This window comes from Octopus sinensis, linkage group LG7 (assembly GCF_006345805.1).
Source record: "Octopus sinensis linkage group LG7, ASM634580v1, whole genome shotgun sequence".
NCBI classification, from domain to species: Eukaryota; Metazoa; Mollusca; class Cephalopoda; order Octopoda; family Octopodidae; genus Octopus; species Octopus sinensis.
The window spans coordinates 100,582,843-100,610,384 of record NC_043003.1 but is presented as its reverse complement, the minus strand read 5'-3'; the positions used below and the strand labels follow the sequence as shown (position 1 = coordinate 100,610,384).

At 35.4% G+C, this 27,542-nt stretch overlaps 1 protein-coding gene across 22 annotated transcripts in view; it reads left to right on the top strand.

The window, feature by feature from the left end:
- LOC115214490 (dual specificity protein phosphatase CDC14A) overlaps positions 1-27,542 on the top strand; it is a 292,683-nt gene that overhangs the window by 172,512 nt on the left and 92,629 nt on the right. For 7 of the 22 annotated variants that reach the window (XR_005000178.1, XR_005000175.1, XM_036505013.1 and 4 more), the window contains one exon: positions 19,195-19,215. The exons of 13 other annotated variants lie outside the window; for them this stretch is intronic. Coding sequence is in view for 6 of the 9 variants with exons in the window: in XM_036505013.1 (XP_036360906.1) it covers positions 19,195-19,215 (21 nt within the window). In the remaining 3 variants the exon portion in view is untranslated. The remainder of the gene's footprint in view (positions 1-19,194; positions 19,216-27,542) is intronic. 2 more of the 22 variants (XR_005000176.1, XM_036505014.1) reach the window with 1 other exon arrangement.

Sequence of the window (27,542 nt, the reverse complement as noted above, 5' to 3'; positions counted from 1 at the left end):
ATCATCATAGCAAATTTCGGCTGTTCAATTCTGATATTTGCTCCAACTCGGCCAGCCCCAAGAAAAAAAACTAAGCTGTAAGCATTAGATTTCTTGGTAGAAGACAGGAATGTGAACGCACAAGACGGATGTGAATACAAGAGACGAAAACGAAATTGAAAACAGTAATGAAAAAACAAAATATATATAACGGTGGTTGTCATACGACTTTAGACCAAATGAGACAAAACAACAACAACATAGCAGCTGGCGTAGAAATAATTACCGTTTCGGTAGCGGGGACACATGTTGGTCGAGATACGAAACAGATATATATATATATGTATATATATATATATATATACACACACACATATACATGTACATATACATATATATATTTAAGTGAAGATATTTCCTTCATGTATATATATATAGGCGCAGGAGTGGCTGTGTGGTAAGTAGCTTGCTAACCAACCACATGGTTCCAGGTTCAGTCTCACTGCGTGGCATGTTGAGCAAGTGTCTTCTGCTAGAGCCCTGGGCCGACCAATGCCTTGTGAGTGGATTTGGTAGACGGAAACTGAAAGAAGCCTGTCGTGTATATGTATGTGTTTGTGTGTCTGTGTTTGTACCCCTAGCATTGCTTGACAACCAATGCTGGTGTGTTTACGTCCCCGTCACCTAGCAGTTCGGCAAAAGAGACCGATAGAATAAGTACTGGGCTTACAAAGAATAAGTCCCGGGGTTGATTTGCTCGACTAAAGGCGGTGCTCCAGCATGGCCGCAGTCAAATGACTGAAACATGTAAAAGAGTATATATGTATATCTGTATATATATATATATTATATATATATATATAATATATATATATATGTATATCTGTATATATATATGTATATATATATGTATATCTGTATATATGTATATATATATGTATATATATATATATGTATCTATGTATATATATATATATATATATGTGTATGTATCTATGTAAATATATGTATTTATGTATATATATATATGTATCTATGTATATATATATATATATGTATCTATGTATATATATATATATATGTATGTATATAAACATATATATATGAATGTCTTTAGAATAATAAGGTAGTCACAATTTTGGATGATTATATATATATTTTTATTTACACAAGATATATACATAACACACACATATATTCTTAAAGTGTAATACACACACGTGTGTGTGTGTGTATATATATATATATATATATGTATGTATATATATAATTGCTGTGTGAGTGTATAGTGAACTCAAACATCACCCTTTCAAAACATCTAGAATTTCAATAAAAAAACAGTTGACCACATCTTTAAAACTATTCTTTAATGAGTACAAAAGAACAAGACCTGGAAATGCAATTATAATTTTTACTTAAGAAAGTCATAAACAACATCTGATTTTTCAATTAAGAACCCTAATCACTACAAAAATTTAACAACACTAATATGAAAACCATACCTCTTTACCTCCCCCACCCTAAAAGGCTACTAAGTACTAAACAAGTCTCACCATGCCAATACAAAAGCCACACCTCTTTACCTCCCTGTCCTTCTCAAAAAACATTTCTTCTTTCTTCTCCCTTGCTTGGCAACCCCCACAAAATTCTTGTATATAAAAAGGCCAAGAAATCTAACTTTAAACCACTTTTTGATAAATCTGATACTGGAAGAAAGCACTAAAAGTGTAAATAAAAAAATGTAAATAAAAAAATATATATATAATCATCTAACATTTTGATTACTTTATTATACTAAATATACAATATCTGTACATCAGTTCAAAAACTCTCTCTCTCTCTCTCTCTCTCTACATATATATATATATATATATATAACATGAAAATATACAAAAGACGAAGGCAGGTGGAATACAAACAAACAATTGTATTAGTATGGCGCTCAGGAAATATAAATAAAACAAGTCTTTAACGTTTCGAGCCTACGCTCTTCAACAGAAAGATACACAGAGAGAAAAAAAACACAGAAAGAAGGAGAGAAAAAAAATGCGTGCAGAGGCTAGCGAATCAACATGGCGATCTGATTTCGGCCAGAAGTCAAAGATCAAACGTGAGACGCAAGAGCGAAATTAGGGGAGATAATAGGGTTAAATGACCTCGCTCCAACATAAGAGTGTGTGTGTGTGTGTGTGTATGAGAGAGTATTAGTGCGTATGAGAGGTCTGGACGTGTGTATGTATATATGATGTGATGTGTAAAGTCGTATGGTGTAGTGTAGAGAGAGGAGATGAGGGAAGAGGGGGGGAAGGGAGAAGGAAGGAGAGGAGAAGAGAAGGGGGATAGGAGGAGGGATGATAGAGGGAGAGGGGGAGAGAGAGAGAAGGGGAGTGAGGGAGCAGAGAGAAAGAGGGAAGAAGGAGGGAGGGAGAAAGAGGGAAGTAGGGAAGAGGAGTAGGGGTGAAAGGATGAAGGACTGAAGAGAAGTAGGGGTCGGAGGGGAGGTTAGATGAGGAGGGGGAGAGGGGGGTTAGATGAGGAGGGGGGGAGAGTTGAGACCAAAAGGCGTATAAGAGCGAAGAGAGAAGATTAATTCCTGTTCACGGTGCAAACGTGAATCCGGATGGCCTCTGTGCAAGGACAAACCGAACACAGACAGGTGTTGCAAGGAGTGACCGGTGGAGCGGAAATGGCATGAGACCGGTGTGTCGTTCGCAAGGCGAATGTCACGGAGGTGTTCCACGAACCGGTCAGCCAAACGGCGTCCCGTTTGTCCGATGTACAGGGAATGGCAGAGAGAGCAAGAGACGCAATAGGTAATATTGCTGGAGGTGCAGGTGAAGGAGTTGATGATGCGATAGGGTCGATGATGGGTGCCAGTGAGGAGGGTGGTGTTGGAGAGGTAAGGGCAAGTGCGGCAACGTGGGCGGGAGCAGGGGAACGAGCCAGGTTGGGAGGTAGGGTCAGGGAAGGAGCTATGGACCAAAAGGTCTCGAAGGTTATGGGCTCGTTTGAAAGAGGGGAGGGGTCGGTTAGGGAAGAGGTGTGAAGTGGACGGGTCAGACTGGAGATGACGGAAAGCTCAAAGAATGGTGCGTTGGAGAGGTAGGGTCGTGGGGTGGTAAGTGAGGGGAAAAGGGAGGCGGGAGACTACAGGGCGGGTTCGGGGAGAGAGAGCAGATACACGGTCCACGGAACATGCTCTGGCAAGGGCGGTGTGGATAGTGGTGAGGGGGTATCCACGTAGGATGAAGTGGTGAGCCATACGTTGAGACTGAGTCTCAAAGTCATGGTCGTCACTACAGAGCCTACGTAGACGGAGGAATTGGGAATAGGGGATGGAAAGCTTGGTGTGTTCTGGGTGGGAGGAAGAGAAGTTGAGGTATGAGTGTGAGTCTGTGTGTTTGTAGTGAATGGAGGTGGTAAGAGTGGAGTGAAGAATGCTAGCCGAAATGTCAAGGAAGGAGACAGAGGTGTTGGAGATAGTGGAAGTGAAGTGGAGGGCTGGATGGAAAGATTGAACGAAAGAGAGGAAGGAATCTAGATGTTCACGGGAGAGTGAGGTGGCACCGATAATGTCGTCAATGTAACGACCGTATAGTTCAGGAGTGGGACCAGTGAAATTAGAGAATATTTGGGCCTCAACATAGCCAACGAACAGGTTCGCATAGTTGGGGCCCATTCGTGTTCCCATGGCCACTCCCGAGACCTGATGGTAGAACTCGCCCGTGAACGAGAAGCAGTTAAGAGTAAGGACAAGTTCGGCCAGACAAATGAGTGTGGAGGTGTCCAAAATGTAACCACATGTGAATCATTGGTGATTTTCTTCCTCCATCTTCCTTTCTATTGGACGTTTCTTTGTTTCTGAAGAAGAGCGTTGGTTGTACCATTTTCTTTCCTTCCCTGAGCATCTGCTAATACTTTACATGTACCACGTTCTCACATTGTTGTTTTTTTGTGTTTGTTCTTTTACTTTTGGGGATTTATTGTATATATATATATATATATATGCGGTTGCCATAGTAACAAAGCTAAAGCATGCAGAGTGAAGCCATTTGGTAGAGATTGACCTTGAACTCTGTTGTGCATGTGCACTAAGTTTTAACATTCTAGTTCACTTCTACTGTTTATAGCCATGCTTGGAAGGAAGGTGTATAGCATGTGATCGTTGCATTGACCATGACAGAGAAAGTTGTCATGGCGATACCTGTTCAGAGGCCTACACAAAGTTGCAGAAAGTGTATGGAGAGGAGTGTAAGAGCCACACACAAATGTACGAGTAGTTCAGGTGTTTCCAAGATAACTATTCTAGGAGACCCGCAACCAGCAGAACTGAAAAATCATTGCAGATGTGCATGTAGTTGTGAGGGGAAATCGTTGAATTACCATCTGTGAGTTATTAGAAGATGTGCAAATTAGTTATGGTTCAGTTCAGTCCATTATCACTGAAGATTTGAACATGAGATGCATGTCTGCCAATTTTGTGTTGAAACTGCTTTCAGCTGACCAAAATGCACTTGGGTTTCAGTTGCACAAGATTTCCTTGATTGTGTCAAGAATGATGAAAACTTTTTGAAAACTTTGCGTAGACCTCTGAGCAGGTATTGCCAAACTATTGGCAAAATTTTATGCAGATTCTCTGCTCAACTTCCTCTGTCACAATCAATACAATAATCACACACCACGCATCTTCCTTCCAAGCACTGCTGTAGACAGTGGAAGTGAGCTAGAATGTTAAAACTTAGTGAACATGCACAGCAGCGTTTAAGATCAGTCTGTGCCATGCAGCTTCATTCTGCATGCCTTAGCTTCATTACTATGGCAACAGTCTATATATATATGTATATATATGTATTGGGTCATCCTTTAAATAATGTGATCTTCTTATACTTCTTTTATTTTTCAAAATTAAGATAAACAAAGTTCTTTTTTAATCTGAAATATGTTCTCCTTCATTTTCTACAATACTCTTCCATTTCTCTGGTAAACTTGCAAGGCCCCTCTTCCAAAATTCACTTGTCTGTGATGAAAAATTCTCCTCCAGTACTGTTCTGACCTTCTCTACAGAATTCATAATTTTTCTGTGGAAATGATTTTGAAGACTGCAGAATAAATGATAATCAGATGAGGCAATGTCCAGCAAATAGGGTGGGTGGGGCAGAGTTTCCCATTCAAACTGCTCCAGCCTTTGGAATGTCATCCGCGTTGTATGTAGCCAAGCATTATCCTGATGGAAGAACACTTTTTGCTTTGAAAGCAAAGATGGTTGTTCTTCTTCTAGTGCTAGTGTCCATGAATAGTTGAATGACCAAATCCAAGCTTCTCTGCTAGCTCCTCAACATTAGCAATTGGATTTTGTTCCACCAGAGTTTGTATGACGTCCTCGTCGAGCTCTACAGATCTTCCAAGACAAGGCTCATCTTCTAGACTGTATTTTCCAGCTTGGAATTTCTAGAACTATCTTTGACACTGCCTTACACTTATTGTCCAATCCCAATATAGTGCAGTAATATTTCTCTCACTTTCCATTCATTGCATTGTTGCCTTTATTGAACTCATAAAGCAAAATATGCTGAATATGCTCCTTTGACACTTCCTTTATAGCTTTGAAAAAATAACTGCTAAAATCGAACTGCACTCTTCAAAACTTGCACTAAGAATAAGTACAAGGTGAAATTACTACCTGCTTTTATAGCAAGTTAATGCAGGTAGTTTATCCCGTCCCCTTCCAACTTTTAGTTCATGTAATTAAAAAACCGCATTATTTATGGGTGACCCAATATATATCAGTATATATGTACTATTGCTCAAAGTAATTTCTTTATGCCAAACTGTGGAATTGAACCTACAATGTCTATCACTGAAACCTTATGCAATTGCACTGCCATTCTCTCAAATCAGTGACATCTGATATTGCCCATGTTTTCGTTGTTTATGCTTGTATTTTGGAGTACGTTTCAGCTACTGTCCATTGATGTGCTATTATTTTGTCAGTGTATGTATGTTGCAAATATTATTACACTTTTGTATTTTATTGTTATTTTTTGATAACTTAAATGTTAATTGCTGTCCCACAAAACCATCCATATCATTTTTCATGTTTCTTTAATTGCTTTAAAATTACAATTATATGATTTTGATTTTAATGTGGATGAGTATTTGTGTTTATATTTTGACAGGATTTTATTAGCGTTGTGTATGTGATGAGAGAAAGCAAAGGAGAGAGGGTGGGAGACATTGTTATGCAATAGCTATGATTTGTTATCAACAATATGTATTAATATATATTTATAAACAAAATAAATTATAAAAAAACATATATCATGGTGGTACTCCAGCATGACCACAGCCACCTGGCTGAAACACATAAAAGAATGAAAAAATATCTTCCTCAACAGGAACTGAGCCACACGTCTCTCACTGATTTGCTTACAAACATGCATTAACATGTATTATATGTATTATACACATACTCTCACACACATACGCACACAAATATGTATAAACAAACAGGAGAAAAAATTCCACTTGATATATGTATGTGTATATACATACATAGATACATACATACATGCACACATACACACACACACACACACACACACATACATATATAGAGAGAGAGAGGTCACAAAGGTGATGGGGCAGGGAGCTGACCAGCACCACTTATGCTAAAATGAGAGTTCAATTAACTCTTAAGCCACTAAAGCACTATACTTAATGAATGACAAATTTTACTGATAAGCCATTCTTTTAATTTATTAGCTATTACTAATAAGCCACCCCTTTAATTTGTTTTATATATATATAAAAAATGTATATTGTAACAGAGGGAAAGAGATCCTTCAAAAGGGTGTGTTAAACATGCAATTCACTAGTACATCAGTTGGATACCATATTATTATGGGTATAATGCAATTACAAAGATAAATTAAATAGAGAGATACTATTGACACTCCAATAATATATTTATATTATAATATTACATGATATACTATGAATATAATATAAATTAAACAATTATTTAAAAAAAACATATAAGGCCAACAAATTGTTTCATCTTCTATACATTTTCTGATTTACAAACGCAATAACAATTTCTTTATATATAAGTCACTTCAGGGTCAAGGTTTAAAGTTATACGGAATTTTGTGTGAAAGAACAGCTGGATTGCACCAATGATAACTGCATGGTATGTAGGATTAGCCCTGGCATTAACTGTAGAACTAGAAATGTAGTTTACAGCATAAGATGCATAGAAGGTACTTGTAAAGACATGAACATGACATACATAGGGGAGACATCTAGGAGCATTGCAGAATGACTAAATGAACATCTGAGACAATTTGACGACAAAAAACAGTCCGCCATACTCTACCAACATACCAAGGGCCAACATGGAGGCAACCTAGGTCAACTTGACATCTGCATCGTATCCATGCACCCAAAGACCCAACACTCAGACAAATACAGGAGTATGTCCTTATAAATGAAACTCCCCAAATACTAAATAGGAAATATACATAGTAGATATCATATCCCCCATACCCAGTTTACACAGGTAGAGTAAAATAGTTAGTGGACTGTTAGGTAGATAGATGTATGTGTGTGTGTGTATGTGTGAGTGTATGCATATATATGTACATGCACATGTATGTAAGCATATGGATATGAAAGTAAACAGATCAACATACAGACGGATAGGTACATAGGTTATATGAACAGACAAGCACACATGCGCACACATACACAAATGAAGACTGAAACACATGACCATATATACGCACACACTTTACTTCACTCAAGGACACATATGGAGATGTGCCCACACATATGGAGATGCACATCCATACATACAAACACAGCACATAGATGCAAATCACACACACACACACACTCAGGCATGCACACACAGGGAGACAGAGTTACATACACACACACATACAAACACACACAAACACGGCCACGCAAACACATGAATACATACATACAAATGTACACACACACACACACACACACACACACTAACCCACACACATGCACACAAACAAACAAAAAGGAATGCAGTGTGAATAATGGACAGTCAAAACTATTGAAAAGGTTGCAAGACACAACAAAGAAAATTTTAGAAAAATAAGTAAGAAAATACGTGGAAATTTTACTAATGAGTGTGTAAATTATAAGGCACTAAAAGAGAATGACTCTCCCCAGACATAACAGTGCGTATGTGTATGTGTTTGTGTGTGTGTGTATATATATATTATATATATATATATATATATTATATATTATATATATATGTAATATATATATATATAATATGTGTGTATATATGTATATATATATATATAATAATATGTGTGTATATATATATATATATATATATGTGTATATATATATATATATATATATATATATATATATATATATATATATATATAATATGTATATATATATATATATAATATGTATATATATATATATAATATGTGTATATATATATATATATATATATAACAAAGTGGAGTTGTAAGGTACTGCACGAGTGGAATTATATACAAAAGAAGGTTTGAAAATGCAATTTTAAAAGATGTTTATTTACTTTACTGGTTTCACTCTTTAGAAAAAGATTGTCAAAGGTAACATGTAAAAGTTTGGTTGTGTTAATTATTGGTTGTCACAAAATTGTTCAGTGGAATATTGGTATTGTATATACACGCACAGAATATTGGTTGTCACAAAATACTACAATACATATATACATTCTTTGGTAACAAGAACATGTTAAGAACATAAAAAAGTTTAACAAGTTCATTAAAATATTGGGCACAAAAGATTACAACATATATATACATTCTCAAGAAAATGATAAAGATAATTTCCAGAAGGAATTATTAAAAAGTTCAGTGGAATATTGGTATACAAGCACAGAATATTATGAGTTCAAAAAAGTTTACATTATAGTAGTAGGGAAGCTCAAACTGACCTGGTCCACCATGTTATCATAAAAGACTATTTTCTATTTCAAGAGACACTGTAGGTGTGTTTGGGTGGGGGGAAGGAAGAGTAATGTGGAACTGAAAAGAATTTCTTCTTTTTGTCTCTCCTTCATGCATCAATGATTTGGGGGATTGGTCTCTAGAGGTCAGAATGGTGCAAGTGTGTTTTTATATACATATGTTGTGAATAGATGTGTCTGTGTGTTTGTAAAATTTGGTAGGATGGTGTGTGTATATGTGTGCCCATTTGTCAACCATGTGTGTGATTGTCTTAGTGTTGTGTGTGTGTGTGTGTGTATGTATGTGCATGATTAGCATTTGTCATGGTGCTGTGTGTGTGCATGTGTGTGTATATGTGTGTCTGTATGGAGGTCAGAATGGTGTGAGTGTGTGTGTATATATGTATACATGTGTTTGTGGGTGGGACTGTTTTTCATTGGTCCCAGGGTCCATTGTGGTGTAAATAGATGCGTGTTTTTTTAAAATTTGGTAGGATGGTGTGTGTGTATATGTGTGCCCGTTTGTCAACTGTATGTGTGATTGTCTTGGTGTTGTGTGTCTGTGTGTGTATGTATGTGTGTGATTGCCATTTGTCATGGTGCTGTGTGTGTGTATATGTGTGTCTCTATGGAGGTCAGAATGGTGTGAGTGTGTGTGTGTATATATGTATACATGTGTTTGTGTGTGGGGGGGACCGTTTTTGATTGGTCCCAAGGTCCATTGTGGTGTAAATAGATGTGTTTTTTTTAATTTGGTAGGATGGTGTGTGTATATGTGTGCCTGTTTGTCAACCATTTGTGTGATTATCTTGGTGTTGTGTGTGTGTATGTATGACGATTTTAACAAAATTCCTTTACTCTCAACACATGTTTCGAAGGCTGCATATTCCTAATTCCGAAGGAATAAAGGGTGCATTATGCCGCCATCTCATCAGGAAAGACAAGGAACTTATGTCAGCACCATGAAGAGTAAAAACATTTAGATGACTGCCTACATGATGTCCACAGTAATAATGAGTGTTTCTTTAAAATATCCCATTATAAGCAATGACGTCAAAGTTGGTTGGATGGAGAATGTTCTAAAGCATTCAAGAGTTCAAATTTGGTTGGGAGGAGAAAGCTTTAGGAAGGGGATAGAGTGCAAGCTGTATTGTATGGGGATGTGTGGGTGTATTCTATTGTTAATGTGTTTGAGTGCTTGTGTGTATGTATATAACTGGATTCGTGCCTGTTTGTGTGTGTGCGTGACTGTGTGTAGGGTGACAAATGTCAGAAACATTTAGTAGTGAGGTGACAGATTTGTGTCTGTGTGTTCGATTGTGGGTATGATAGAAAGAGAGAGAGGTGGGGAGATGCAGAGAAAAAGAGGAAAACATATCCCAACAAATTTAGTAGTAATTCTTCATGTAACGTAGTAGTAAAAAAGAAATTGTCTATGGTGGTGTTGTAGAAGTGAAACTAAATTATTAAAATCAAAGAGGTTATCTATACTAATCATCATTCATATGAGAGGAAAGTATGTCTCTGCCAATGTTTGCACTTATAGGATTTTTCTATAATTGTGTTTACCAAGGGGAATTTGGAGAAAAGGATAAAGAAGAGTTTGGAATTACAAAGGCCACAGAATTTCCTGCCCTTATCAAAAGGAAAAGATACAGATAATATGGACCAGTCCAGTTTGAAAGTTATATTGCTGTCCTTAAGACACCAAACTAATTTACTTAGTCCTGTACTCTGTTGTTTTCTCTTATCTTGGAAAGTTGAATAATGATTGGAAATTCTCTGGGACAAACGAGAAGTTGTCGCGCCAATATAGAAGACACCGGTACTGGAAGAAATCCTACACTGGTAAATGGAGTTTTTAATTTTGGAATTACTGGATAAGAACTTTAATCTGTTAGGGTTTTCCTCCGAGATTAAAACGGAGTTTCTATTGTTCTGATTGCTGTTAACATTACTGCTAGCGTTGATCACTACACTATTTCTATTATTGTTATTATTATTAGTTATACTATCACCGGCAATATCCCTGACAATAGAAATGCTCTCGTTGTTACCATCAACACTACTACTGTTATTAATTTGACTAATACTATTACTAATATTACCATTGTTAATACTAACGCTGTTACGAATGTTGTTATTATCAATACTACCTCTATCATTACTATTGTATGTTTGGTTGGAATTGGTGAGAATAGTGTTGTAACTCCTGGGTGAAGAATCTTTGTTTAGCAGCTTATTATTATGGGAGGCGATAATTTGCGAAAGATTTTTAGTGTTAGAGAATGCAATCCTTACCCTATGCGAATTGAAAGTTGAGTAATACCTAGAATCCCTGGGAAAGTTCTTAGCTACGGCCTCACGGAACTGTAAAGGAAGGTTTGATTTGATTTGCTTCCCAAAAGGTATAACAAACCAGATATAGTTTTTTGTGGATTTAGAATTGGTCATATTGCTACCATTGACAGTAAAGGGAAAATTTCTATGTTGGAAATTTGGGGTTGGTTGTCTATTTCCTCCCCTGGTCCGTAAATTACTTTTCTTATGTACAGGGGTGCCGACATTGTTAGAGCTGGAATCCTTATTCTCACTATTTCTATTGTTATTAGTTTTCTTATCCTGAGAAGCATTTATTGGTTTAGAATGGGCTGGGTCGGTGTATGATACTTTATCTCTATAACCGGCTTTTGATAAGGCGGCGTTGTAAAATTCCGCTTTCTGGTTAAAGATGTCGACATTGGCAGACAATTTCGACAGTCTTAAAGAAATGTTTTTAACTAAATTATCGGTAATTGTTTTGGCATGGTTGCTGAAAATGCTGATATATTTAAGATTAGTAGAAGGCTTATAAGGGAAGTATGAATTATTTTGTAGATTTAGGGTAATGTCTAAGAAGTTGGCTTTAGTTAATTCATCGTCAAAAACTATACTCAGGCCCATTCTCCTAAAAAATCTAGCTAATCTGCTCTTAATCTTCTGTATTCTATGGTTCGAAGCATTCTGGAGGTAAAGTAGACAATCGTCCCGATATAGACCGCCACAGATGTCCGGGAATTGGTCGGCCAATTCATAGACAATATAAATTCCGACCAAATCGGCTATTTGGGTGCTGTCTGTACTTCCCATTAGCACATCGAACACGTTAGGGGTGTCTCTTCGGACCCACAACTTATTATCGAACTGTATGAAAGACTTTCTAGCTGCTAATATTACATTGATTTCCTCCCTGGAGAGCCCTGCCTTATTATGCGCGTGCCACAGGGCCTTATTGAGTACACTAGGGTTGATCGAGGGGTAGAAACTAGATATGTCGAATTGTATAAATTTTGTGTTTTCCTTATCAGTAATAGCTTGAGCGGAGTTGGACCACAAGCTGAGTTTTAACTTTTTGATTAATATAGGTATATATTTATCTAAAATGTACTTACACAAATCTGTCACCTCACTACTAAATGTTTCTGACATTTGTCACCCTACACACACAGTCACGCACACACACACACACACACACACAGGCACGAATCCAGTTATATACATACACACACACAAGCACTCAAACTCATTAACAATAGAATACACCCACGCATCCCCATACAATACAGCTTGCACTCTATCCCCTTCCTAAAGCTTTCTCCCCCCAACCAAATTTGAACTCTTGAATGCTTTAGAACATTCTCCATCCAACCAACTTTGACGTCATTGCTTATAATGGGATATTTTAAAGAAACACTCATTATTACTGTGGACATCATGTAGGCAGTCATCTAAAAGTTTTACTCTTCATGGTGCTGACATAAGTTCCTTGTCTTTCCTGATGAGATGGCGGCATAATGCACCCTTTATTCCTTCGGAATTAGGAATATGCAGCCTTCGAAACATGTGTCGAGAGTAAAGGAATTTTGTTAAAATCGTTGTTCGACTCCATTCTTTCATTTATATATATATATATATATATATATATATATATATATATATATATATATATATATATATACATACATATTTCTACATACATGTTTTTATGTATGTACATATATATGAGAGCATCCAAAAAGTATGTAACTTTATTTTTTCCTGCCAAAACTAATGTTATGTGGATAAACCCTTTTGGCAGGAAGTAACACTACCCTTCCTGCAGATATGTTAACATTTTTGCGCCAGTAGACTACTTCAGCTCCTGGCTATTATGCCTAGAGTATGGACATGTAGTGCACATTTGTTGGATTATCATTTTGACTGACCACAACTAGCAGAGATATCGCATCAACTTTTGCTAACAGCTTGGTGATACTCAAGTTCAAATCACCCAGAAAATTCAACAAAACTTAGTTGTACCAATCTTTGATTGGTACAACTGCTTCAAACATGGCTATACTTCAGTGGAGAGCTAGGCACACCCAGGCATGCTATCTACAAACCAAAATGAGCACCTGTTTGAGAAGGTTCAGTGAATGGTCATGGCAGACCATTGTGTAACAATCCAGGAAACTTTTCATGAAGTGAGAATAGCCAAAGGATCAGTGCATTCCATTTTAACAGAGGATTTGTGCATGCGGAGAGTGTCTGCGAAATTAGTCCCCAAGGTGCTGGCAGAATAGCAGTAGCAACTTTGCATGGCCATCACTCAGGATATGCTGGTCTCTGCAAACTACAACCCAGACTTCATGATGACCATCATCACTGGAGATATAGATTTATGGTCTGAAGTCAATGTGTTTGGACATCTTGCATGAAAATGAAAATCTAACAAGTTTGCACTACATGTCTGTACTCTATGTGTAACACCCAGAAACTGATGTCAGTTACTGGCATGAAAATTTTTGCACATGCAGGAAAGGTGGTGTCACCTCCCACCCAAAAGAATTTGTCCATGCCGCTTTAGTTTTGATTGGAAAAAAAAAAGTCAGATACTTATTTAATGTACCTTGTACACACACACACACACTGTGTGTGTCTGTGTGTATCTGCATGCCAGCAATTAATAAGTGGTTTCTTAATAGTATTTTATTCTGGTGCTACACTGTAATACATATAGATTTCTGACCAACACTGTATGTACAGGTAGATGTAAACATCCTGTCTATATATACAGTATCTTCATGGAAAGAAAAAGAGTAATCAACCAGACAGGGTTCAATCTTGTGTTGAGATTTCATCAGAACCAGTACCCTCTTTAATTATCCACAGTTAATAAGTGCTCTCAGTTAATATGTAGCCCTCTTTAAATATACAGGATATGTCAATAAATATAGAGAATATATCTATCATTGCTGTAGAAGATATCTACTAATGCTATAGAATATATATTTAATAGATATATTTTATAGTATATATTCTGTAGCAATGTTGGTGTGTTTACATCCCTGTAACTTAGCCCTCCCCAGACACAACACTATAAATATATATATATATATATATATATATATATATATATAATATATATATATATATATATATAGGAAAAATAGAAGTTGAAACTGCACTGAGAATAGTATTTTTTATTAATATATTTAAAGCTTTAACTGGTTTCACAGTTTACACTGATTTTCAAAAAGTTCAAATAGAAAGACATGGGTTTATGTCGCAGCTGTCTTGCTTCTGACTAGTGTTTCTAGCTTGTCCTATTTTTATTGGGAGTTCATGGCTCAAATTCATATATGTTTTGGATAGGATTGGATTGGTAGAAGATAGTCACATGACTGGTCTTAGAAATTTTTGTAGGTTCCCCTGTACATCCGTGTGTTATTATAAAGTGACAATGTTTGGCATCATAAGCTAAAGCTGACACAGTTGACTGCACATGTCCAAACAATCAGTGCTCTATATACTAATGCTCATATACTAATTTGAGCCATGAACACCCTATAAAACAGGGCAAACTTCAAACACTAGTCAGAAGCAAGACAGCTGTGACATAAGCCACGTCTTTCTATTTGAACTTCTTGAAAATCAGTGTAAACAGTGAAACCGGTTAAAGCTTTAAATATATTAATGAAAATATTTTAACTATTGTCAGTGCATTTTCAACTTCTATTTTTCCTATATTCTACCTGTGTGAAATAAAATAACTTTGTTTTTTATTTTTTATTTTATTTTATTTTATTTGTTTCAGTCACTTGGCTGGGGCCATGCTGGAGCACCACCTTTAGTTGAACAAATCGATCTCAGGGCTTATTCTTTGTAAGCCTAGTACTTATTCTATCAGTCTCTTTTGTTGAACCACTAAGTTACGGGACACACAAACACACACACATATATGATGGGCTTCTCTCAAATCCACTCACAAAGCTTTGGTTGGCCCGAGGCTATAGTAGATGACACTTGCCCAAGATGCCATGCAGTGGGACTGAACCTGGAACCATGTGGTTGGTAAGCAAGCTACTTACCACACAGCCACTCCTGTGCCTGTATATATATATATATATATATATATGTATGTATGTATGTATGTATGTATGTATGTATGTAGGCAGGCAGGCAAGCAGGCATATGTGTATTTGTGTTTGTGTGAGAGATAGAGTAAAAATGGTTAGTTGGTTGACAGTAGCAAGGCACAGGACTAAATATATTTTACAATATCCAGTGTTATCTCAGTTTTGATGCATAATTCCTATCAGTTTACACTTATTTATCATAGTATAAATATTATTGTGACATAATGCAATGAAATATTCTATTTAGCTGTAAATTCTTTCTCACTGAACCAGACCAACAAGCTGTTTCTCATTCTTAATTGGAATTACTTTACAACTATTCAAATCTTAAAAATGAAAATCATTACTATTACAAGTCATATAATAAATATTTCTTAATTAAGCCAAGGAAATTGATGAAAGCAACTGTAATACAGAATAAATGGTATTTAATTCTTTTTCATATCATGATTAATTGTTAAATTTACCTAGATACTCTGTCGTTAATTGACAATGTGAGAGCTTCCATCTTTCATTACACATTTTTTGTTTGCATCTAGTACCATGAAACTGTGCAGAATTGTGTGTGTACATACATACATACACAGACATACATATATGTTTGTATATTTACAAACATTTTATTTTTCAAATGGGAGACAAGTAAACCCATGATATGTATAATATATATGTTGTATTACTGTTAAGTTGAATATGCAGGAGTTATTGATAAACCTCAAGCACTTTTCAAACTGGATTCAAAACATTCTGGGCAGTGTGTTTATAGGTTTGGTATGGAAATCAATAGAATACACTAGAAAATACTGTTAATGTCACATGACTGTAGTACATAAAGTTGATTGGCTGATGCAATTGTGATATGAAAAAGCATAATAATATAAGATGTAGAATGCTGCATACATAGACATTTCACCCCTCACACACATACACTTGCATACACATGCTAAGTCTGTATGCTAACACATGCACATATCTTCACATTTACATATAACTTGTTGACTGTACAAGCACCCTCCTATACACACACATACATGTCTCCACATATTCTATATAGCCATACTTCTGTCATTTCAATACATCAACCAAACGTACAGGTTTTCAAATTTATGTACTCTAATCATGTTATATCAACATTTTTTTTTAGAGCCTTGTTGATTTCAAAACCAAAAACTATAAAGTTTTTAATCCAGTTTGAAAAGTATTTCCACATAAAGCTCAAAGTCCATAAATAACTTATCACATATTTCCAGCTTCAAAATAATGTATATCAAAGTATTGGGAATCCTTCTGATCCAAACATGACAGTCGTCTTTATTGAATTGTTATTTATAGTTTACCTGTTTGTACATATATAGATATTGTGTAATGTTGCTTAAAAATAAAATAAAACATCCATTTGATTTTGTCAAAGGCTGTGTTGAATCAATTTGTAAGAATACCCACATCATAGCTGGAGACACAAAGAAGTGCAGCTCTATCCAACTTGCTACTTTGCTAAAAACAAAACCCAATCACACTAAAAGGTGGTGCCCCAGCATGGCCTCAGCCTCTGGCTGAAAGTACTTAAAGAAAATATAAAATATGATTATATATTACACAGTCTGAAAAATAATGTCTTCAATATTGTAGGTTTTTATACAGATAATGCTTTATTCTCTTTCTACTATTGTTATTAGCATTTACTATTACCAGTATTGCTAATTATTACTGTTATCATCATCATCATCATCATCATCATCATCATCGTTTAGCGTCCGTTTTCCATGCTAGCATGGGTTGGACGAAGTAATCTTATTAAAATGTTTACAATTATTAGTTACAAGACTATTCTGAATGAGATGGTTGTTAACATTTTTATAATAATTGTTACTTCTCTTTATTGTGACTAAAATTATCACTACCATTGTAATTTATTACATTAAGGGAAGGATATTAGTTAACACTGCCATTAGACCCATTATTATTTCTCTGTATATCAATTATAGGGTTACTACTTAAGGAATTTGTACTAGATAGATATTGGAAGCTTCAATGTTCTTGATATTACCCCTATTATGTCGGAATTGTTTAAATAGGGATGGGGGTTAATGCCTGGATGATAAAATTTATCTATATTATTCCTGAACAGATTTTTTAAAATTCTTTTCATAATAAATGGTAACTATATTATCAGTTAAGTCCAAAGTGGTCAAATAGGAAAGTTTAACAATGTGTTGGCTGAAAAATTTTCAGTATCTACTAGTAGGAGAGAAGTGTCTCTCTAATGTATTAACAAATATTAGGAACATTAAGTATTTAAATTGATTGCATATGGTGGACTATGCCATGTAATTCCCTATTTTATAATGTATTCTTATGTTTCTCAAATTTGATAGGTTTAGTATTACTATCAATACTAATTGTTTATGATGTGAAGATTCCTTGCTGTGTGTGTTACTATTAAATTTATATTTATTAGATGCACATGTTTCATGTGTATAATACAGCATATATTAGTGGGATTAGTCAACTTTCTTGACCACTTATGACTAATACTGCTGTTAAGTGCAAGTTCATCATAATGGAGATGTTCATTCAGTTGGTATGGCTGTATTTAATTCAAGTGTGACATCAAAGAAATTAAATAATTTTTTATTGTAACACAGAGACCAATATTTTTGAAGAATTTCCTGTTTTACTTATTCTATTTCTACATTATCATGGTTATGGTAAGAGGAATAAAGTGTCATCCATATAAAGACCACCCACAACATCCAAAGAATTATTTTTTAAGTTGTATAATATATATCTACTAAATCCATTACTAGATCCCATTACTGAGATGTATTTCTCACAGATTTAACATGATGATTCAGCACAATATTTCACAAAATGAAATGGATATTTTATCTATTATGATGCTGCATTATACAAAATCTGTATATGAATGTATAGGTAAATAATAACCATTCTTTTGGAAATGATCATCACAAAGAAAATTCATCTTTATTTCTTGTTTATTTACACACACACACACACACACACACATACATATATATATATATATATATATATAATATATATATATATATATATATATATATATATATATATACATATATATGTAAATGTCAGAGAGAGAGAGAGAGAAATCTATGTATCATACTTAATTGTACATCACAAATACACAAATTTACTGTGGTATTCATCTAGTGAGAATATCTCTTATTGACTACTGTGATAAAAACACAAATTATATCAGTAACAGACAAAAATCATCCATCCGTGGCTGGTGAGAATGCTAAATGTGTGAGTCTGCCTAATTGGGCATTTTTTGTGATGTATTTACTTACAGAATGATACACAGATAGCCATTTTAATCTAATACTATTTCTGTTACATATAACAGAATGTGTGTGTGTGTGTGTAATGTATTCTTATGTTCTTTAAATTTGATATATTTAGTATTACTACTATCAACACTAATTGCAATATATTTGTTTAGAGTTATTGGCTGTTTATGAGGTGAGGATTCCTTGTTGTATATGTTACTATTAAATTTACATTTATTAGATGCATGTGTTTCATTTACACATATATATATATCATCTTCTAACATCTGTCTTCCATGCTGACATGGATTTTGGACATATATGTTGTGTGTGTGTGTGTGTGTGCAAATATATTTGAGTGTGTTTGTGTGAAATTACACAAGACACTCATTCTTTGGTTGCTTTATGTCTAATATGCTTGAAATAATAACATTGGTGCTTCTGACCATTTACTTTATTTATTGCCACCCAGAAGAATACGTTTACTTGTTTGGTGAGTGAAACTATTTCAATTTGCATCTGCCTGTCCATATCTGTTTGGTTTCTTATTGTTTCTGCTGATAAGTATCAGATCTATTTTGCATGTTACCAACAACCTGAAGTCTTATGGCAGACTGTCCTTGTTATCAGTACTGTGCCTAAGGTTTAAAATATCTAACAGCTGCAAACTACAAAAATTTGTAGGATTTGTTTAACACATTTGTAATTTTTAAATATATGATTATTATAAGAAAATTTAAATTCTGAATTTTCATTATTTTATAAACTCAGTGTTTTAACTAGAGATCTATGTGTGTGTGTAGTTTAAAATCCAATAGAGGTAGAATCAACAAAAAAGTACTCCATCCAGTTAGAGAAAAGTATCAATTTAAATACACAACCGAAAGAGCAACTAATAGTTTCATGCTTTTATGATACTCGAACTGGCATATTTATAAAATGCACCAAGTATCTTTCAGGCTCTGTTTATGCATTAAACAACGATGCTGGACAGTAAAAAAATTTTAAATGTGGAAAAAACATCAAGAAGTTTGGTACAAAAAATGGAACAAAAAAAAGAAACAAAATCAAGAAAACTAAGGTCCCTATCCTCCCTGATTGCAGAAAGCTCGTTAACTACAACTGATTAAGAACAAAGTAACAGAAAATATGTGAAAGTCTGCAAGACAGAAACTCAATCAAGAGCAAGTGGTGCCCTCCAATTTGATAAATGAAGTCTGTCCATGTGTCTACACCGGCTAAAAATCTCAGATCTCAAATTAAGCAATCTGTTGGAATTGCTGGATGTAAGAAAAATATGGGATCTTTCTGCTACACATAAGTTGCATTTCTTAGATCCATTGACATATGGCTTAGATTTCTCCACTATTCTCCACTTAATTGCATGTGGTATGGAGCTGCTCCACAAATTCCATACATGTCTTGTCAACTTGGTTGTATTATTTTTATCAGTGTGCTGGAATGAAGACAGGTGGTTTGCATAATGTCTCTTAAATTCGCCTTTACATGTAATTCTTCTTTTCAATTGATTTGTCTTGGAGCATAGAGGTATAACTTCAGCCTCATATATGACAGAGTTTATCATATATGCCTGGTCATGTGGGCAAGCTTCAGGATTTTGACAGTTACAACTGGGAGTGGTCTCTTGATAATTTTTGTGAGTTATAATGTTCTACATATTGAGGCAGCAGCTGTATGATATTTTTATTGAGTGTCTGTTAAAAATTAAAAATTTTCCTGTATTTATGATTTATTGGAAAATGTTTATCTAAAAGAGACAGGAATTTCTTGCCTATGTTAGTCTTAACATTAAGGGAGAAAGGAGGGGGTGAACCAAATTATTTTCTGAGGTTTATTTTTTTAATTATCTATTTTTACTTAAAGAGTTGTAATATATTTTATCTTTGAAGTCACTGTTAGCTAGGGCATTGTTATAGTAGGGGGTTTCCTTATCAAATATTTGTTTAGAAGAAAATAGATTTTATACCATATTACTAATGTTAACTATCAGATTTTTGAAGACTATAGGAGTGGGTGTGACAGGACTGTTTATGTATGTATGGGACCTCCTCATTTGGCCTATGACACATCTTATAGAAGAGGGAGTTTAAGTTTAGGGGAAACATCTAAAAAATCGACTTTAGGACAGATTAGTAGCAACAGTGATTTTGAGGCCTAATGAGATTTTTCCTAAATTTATCAAGGGTGTGACGATCACAGTCATGAGATATTCCCAACCCATCATCTCTATATAGACCAACATCATGGGATAGGAACTTGGCTCTCAATGTATTTAATATAAAGAAACCCACAAGATTGCAGATATTTGCACTGTCATACAATTCCATCAATACATAAAACAATTCTTCTGTTTCTGATTTTTTAACCCATGCTGAGCCCCTACTAAGTACAAGAGTCTTTCTTGCTTGCAGGTGTATTTGGTATGTATCTACATATGTTTTTGCAAACTCAATCACCTTATCTAGCAATGATCTTGATATTGAGGGATAAAAACCAACAATGTTAAATTGACTGAATTTAGTTCTATGCTTATCTTCTATATTCCTAAACCAATCTATGACAGTGTTGCTATTATACCATTGTTGTAGTTTAGTTCTCTCTCTAATTCTGATCTTAACCTTCCTTAGTATTTTGTTTTAGTTCCTAAATCTGTTTCAGTCCTCACTGGCTTTAAAAGCTTACAGGTCGGCTTATTACTGAAATTGGGTTTCTGATCTTTTAGAGTAATAAAAGCTTCATGTTTCTTTCGTATTTTTTTACTGTCCAGAGTCCTTGTTTTTGAAATATATATATAACACATGAACAGAGCATGAAAGATTGCTTTAAGACACATAGTGTATTTTATAAATATGCCTGATCAAGTATCATAAAAGTATAAGACTATTTCTAGCTCTTTGGGTTGTGTATTTAAAGTTATATATATATATAGATAGATAGATAGATAGATAGATACACATATACATACATACATACATACATATATATATATATATATATATATATGTATATATATAAATATATATATATACACACACACACATATATATATATATATATATATATATATATATACACACACATATATATACATATATATATATATATATAAATATATATATATATATATATTATATATATATATTATATATATATATTATATATATATATATAGGAAAAAAGCAACAAGAATGGATTAAAATCTCGGTACAGTTGTTTCGTTCGAGGACATCTTTAATAAGCTACAAAAAATGCAGTAAATACAGATGGCTTGTACTCGTCAGCCGCAAACATCAGAGAATTCCCAAACATCAAAAGGGGTAGATACAAAAGAGGGTGTAAGATAAACTGCATTGAAGAAAGTTCGATTCCTGGAGATCCGATGAAAGGTTTTAAACTTACAGAATTTGTGCATGTCTATATATAGCTCATATTGAATTGCTAATCAGGCTATGTGAAGAAATTTCGGATACAGTCATGCGAAATTTTTGAAAATCTGAGTAAGAAGCAAAGTGACTGTCATATCGTGTAGAGGAAAATCTGAGTAAGAAGCCAAGTGACTGTCATATCGTGTAGAGGAACAGATTGTTATTGAAATTTACAAGAATCGCAGATAAGTTCGATTCTTGGAGATCCGATAAAAAGTCTTGTACTTACAGAATATGTGCATGTCCCTATAGTTCATAATTATGTGAAGAAATTTTGGGTACAATCATGCGAAAATATCAGGGAATCCGAATGAGAAGCAAAATGACGGTCTTATTCTGTAGAGGGGCAGATTGTTATTGAAATTTACAAGAATCACAGAGGAAGGAGGAAGGAAGTAGAATTTAATCAGTTACTGCTATTAATGCTATCAAAGAGAAGGGAACGGGAAGCTAAGGGGATGGACACAAGTTGATACTATAAGAAAAATCTAAGCTATTTTGGTGCAAAATTCGAACTGAGGTCAACAATTTATTTCTTTATTTATAAATGTTACTATTAATAGATTGTCAGGTTACAATGAGAGGTCATTAGAAAGGAAAGAAAAAAGGGGTTGTTTTTTAATGAAACCAAAAAATTATATTATTATTATACTATATTATATTATATTGTATTATATTATAATACATTACAATAGGTTTGGGATTAGCAGAATTAATTATTAGTGTAAAAGAAACTAAGAGAATTTAACTAACTAATTTTTTATATATGGGTTAAAGTGAAATAGACTAAGAAATGGAGATAAAAATAGAGCAGAATTTAAATTATTTTTATAGTCTAATAGAAATAAATTAAATAATTTAAATCAATAAGTATTAAATAGTACAATTAGAGAGAGAATATAATCATAGCTAGTTAGATCGTATCTGTCTAGTTAAATATATAATGTACTATGTAGGAGTAATGTATAAATCAAAGTGATTTTATACAAAGTGATTTTAATATACAGCCGACAGCCTTTATTGACACCCCAAATATCTCACCAGTGCTTCTGCTGAATGTCAGAGGTCTGGTGAAACCCACTAATATGAGTAAAATTCCTTACCTTAGGGACTTAAGCACAAGCAACCATGCAATATGCATAGTGCTGACTGAAACGCACCTGTCAAGCAGTATAGCAGATGCAGAAATACACGTACCAAAGTATACTGTTTTTCGGTCAGACAGGAAGGAAAGAACTCATGGTGGGGTTGCCCTGTACGTCCGTGAAGATGTCACACCCATAGTACTGTTGACACACTCAAACTCAGTCTGTGACACACTGATAGTACACATGAAACAACCGAAAATAGTAATATGTGTCACATATCGGCCACCAGACACCCCTAGTCATGAAGGAGTGTTTGAAGATAGCCTCAGAAGAATAGAAGAAGTCCTGGACAAACTGGACCAGGGTAACACCATTCTACTGCTGGGAGATTTTAACCTTCCGAAAGTCAAATGGCCAGATGGCCATCTTCTCCCTGGAATGACATCACTTGAACAGAGACAGACAGAGTCCTTGTTGGCTCTCACACGCAAGTTTTTCATGGAACAAGCAGTGCTTCGGCCAACAAGAGGTGAGAATGTCTTGGACCTCTGTTTCACAAGCAACCCGATGCTCATCCACAACATAATGGTAACACCTACAATTCTCTCAGATCACAACTTAGTAGAGGTAATGATATATGGTATGAGAGAGTTAGTTGAGACGCAGCCATTAGAAAATACCACAGGCCTATCCAGTCTAAACTTCCATAAGGCAAACTGGAAGAAGATCAACGAAGAGATCCGAAAACATGACTGGAGTGACTTCATCACCACACAAGAGACCAACACACATTTCCAACATTTCATGACAACAATACAGAACATATGCCATAAGTTTGTCCCGGAGAAAAAAGCCAGCGGGCATAGGAACGTTATTCCCAGAGACAGGAAAATACTTATGAGGCGAAGAGCTAAGCTCTCGAAGCAACTGAATGCACGGCAGAGAAACAATAAGGGACTCCACCTGAAACTTTTTGAAACGGAAACTGCACTCAAACTTTCCTATGAGAAGGAGAGGGCAGAGAGAGAAGCCAGGGCCATAGAGAATATTAAAACAAACCCTAAAGCTTTCTTTAAATTTGCGAAAGAAACCACCTCGGTACACTGCAAGATTGGCCCACTCTTTGATAAAAAGGGCTCTCTAACTGAGGACCCCCAAGGGATAAGTGAAATACTAAAGGAACAGTATAAAAGTGTGTTCACATCCCCTCTGGGGCACATGCAAATCACAAACCCAGAAGTTTTCTTTGATGCCACAACACTCCAAAACCAAACAACAACCATCGACCACATAGACATAACAGAGAGGGATGTAATATCTGCCATAGAAGAAATGAGAATAAACTCAGCTGCTGGACCAGATGGATTCCCAGCAGTCCTCCTAAAAACATGCAGGCATGCCCTAGCGGGACCACTGAAGATGCTCTTCAGTGGTTCCTTGGCTAACGGTAAACTGCCCAGGGCGCTAAAAGAAGGCACCATATGCCCTATCCACAAAGGAGGGAGTAGAGCAGAGGCCAAAAACTACAGGCCAGTCTCCCTGACGTCACACATAAGTAAGGTCATGGAACGAATCATCAGAAAAAAACTGATCACGTTCCTCGAAGAAACTAACCGTCTCACTGACACACAGCATGGCTTTCGCCCAGGAAGAAGCTGCCTTACGCAGCTGTTACAACACTACGACTGGGTACTGAAACAACTACTGGATCGCTCACAGGTGGATGTGGTATATCTCGACTTTGCGAAGGCCTTTGACAAAGTCGACCACGGAGTGATATGTCACAAATTACTCAGACTCGGCATAACAGGAAAAGTAGGTGAGTGGATACATGACTTCCTGAAGGACAGAAGCCAGATGGTTGCAGCCAATGGAGCCCTCTCGGGAAAGACACCAATAGCAAGCGGGGTGCCACAGGGCACAGTCTTGGGACCCTTGCTGTTTTTGGTGGCGCTCTCTGACATGCCCTTGGTAGCACAAACAACATCCCTCACTAGCTATGCTGATGACACAAAGGTAGCACAGGCAATTAAAAACCCAGCTGATGCTGACCTTTTACAACAAGATCTGGATGCCATATACAAATGGGCTGAAGAAAACAACATGCAATTTAATGCTGGTAAATTTCAAGCCTTACAATATCAAGCTGTAAACACATATACATTACAACACAACTATACTGGTCCAGGAGGGATCGAAATCCCAGTATCGAAATCAATACGGGACCTGGGGATAGACATGAGTGACGATGCATCTTTTTCTTCACACATCGCGAAGGTGGCGACAATGTGCAGACGACTCACTGGCTGGATCCTGAGGACATTCCGGACAAGAGACTGCGAGACCATGTTGACACTATGGAGGACATTTGTCCTAAGCCGCCTAGACTACTGCTCCCAACTGTGGTCACCGCATAGTGTCAAACTAACCACAGAGCTTGAGACAATCCAAAGACATTTCACCAAGAGGATTTCCACCATGAAAGAAAAAAACTATTGGGAGAGGCTTAGGGAACTCAATTTGTACTCCTTGGAACGAAGACGAGAGAGATATGCAGTGATATACATATGGAAAATCCTGGAGGGACTAGCACCAAATTTTGGAATTGAGAGCTGTTCCAATCCCCGTACAGGTCGTCACTGTGTGGTGCCAAAGGTCCCGTCTTCCACATCCAGGGTAAGGAGCAGATACTGTAATAGCCTGGGGTTCAGGGGCCCTCAGCTGTTCAACAAACTGCCAAGAAAACTAAGAGATCTACATGATGCGGATGTGGACATTTTCAAAAAACATCTAGACAAGCTGCTTTCCGGGATCCCAGATGAACCCACTGCAAGGTACGAAGGTAACCTAAGGGCAGCAGCTACAAACTCTCTCTTAGATCAGTGGCCAGCCACGGCAAACTGGACTTAGAGAGGGTAGCAACAAGGGCGGTGCCCCAGCATGGCCTCAGCCGGATGGCTGAAACAAGTAAAAGAGTAAAAGAGAAAGAGTTGTCAATTAAAATATCATTTAAAGAGTCTTAGTTCGAGCGTGTATACAAGAAAATCCAAGTTCAATTCTGCTGTTTAATGAAATTTCTCTATTTTTTCTATACATTAGTATTTCAAATGTTTCCATGGAGCAAAGTTGACAACCTACTCTGCTATTTTTATAGGGTATTGCTCTTCTGACTAATTCCCAATTAAGGTTATATTTGATATTATTGTTTTTTAGTTCCCAAATTTTACTAGAAAGAGTGGTGCTATCAGCTTTATGACGTAATTTGAAGGAGGAAAGATGGTTATTCAATCTCTTTTTAAAATTTACAGTACATCCAACATAAGTGAATTTAATATTATCTGTGGTTATGGAGCATTTGTAGATTATGTTATTTAACCCGCATAAACCAGGTGCCGGGCATTTTGATTTAATTCTGAAGTTACATCTAGGGGAATTATAATTAGAAGTCGAATAACTTGAGGATAGAAGTCTCATACTACTGTTGCTCGAAGCAGTGCGGGTAAATTTATCATGATTTTGGTTATTGTTGTTATCTAAAAAAAACTCTATCATTATTGTAGTTAATATTATTATCTAAAGTAGTATTATCATTTATTGGTATTCTTACATTTTCATTTGGTTCTAAAGCCCTACTTTCATTATTAATATTATTGGTGCTGTTATCTAAAATAATGTTATCATTATTGTAGTTAATGTTATCACCTAAAGTAGTATTATCATTTGTTGGTATTCCTACACTATCATTTGGTTCTATAACCCTACTATCATTATTGATATTGTTGATGCTGTTAGTATTGTTGTCGGTATTGTTTTCCAAATGTGTAGTGTTGTTGCTGATAACATTGTTGTCCTCATTCACTGTACTTACATTCCTGGTATTATTCCTATTATTAACATAATCATTCCTATTTATGTTATTATTGTTGTTAACAATTCTATAGCTATTGGTTATATTTATTATATGACATTCCTTATTATTATTGTTGCAATTATTACCTTCAGTACTGTTATTACAATTTTCCATTGTATTTTTATTTTTATTGATTAAATTTTTTCTGGCTAGTTTTATGTTATTATTATTGATCTTAGCTATTAAAGTGGACATATTTGGGAGGGTTGAATAAGAAATTCTGACTGTTTTTTTAGAAATAATTTTATGATATCTATGAGAGGATGGGAAATTTTTTTCTAGAATTGTTTTGAATCTACTCTGAATATCTGATGAAACCGCACAGTTAAAAGGGATGTTTAGCCATATTATGTCTTTCTTATTAAATTTCCTAGAA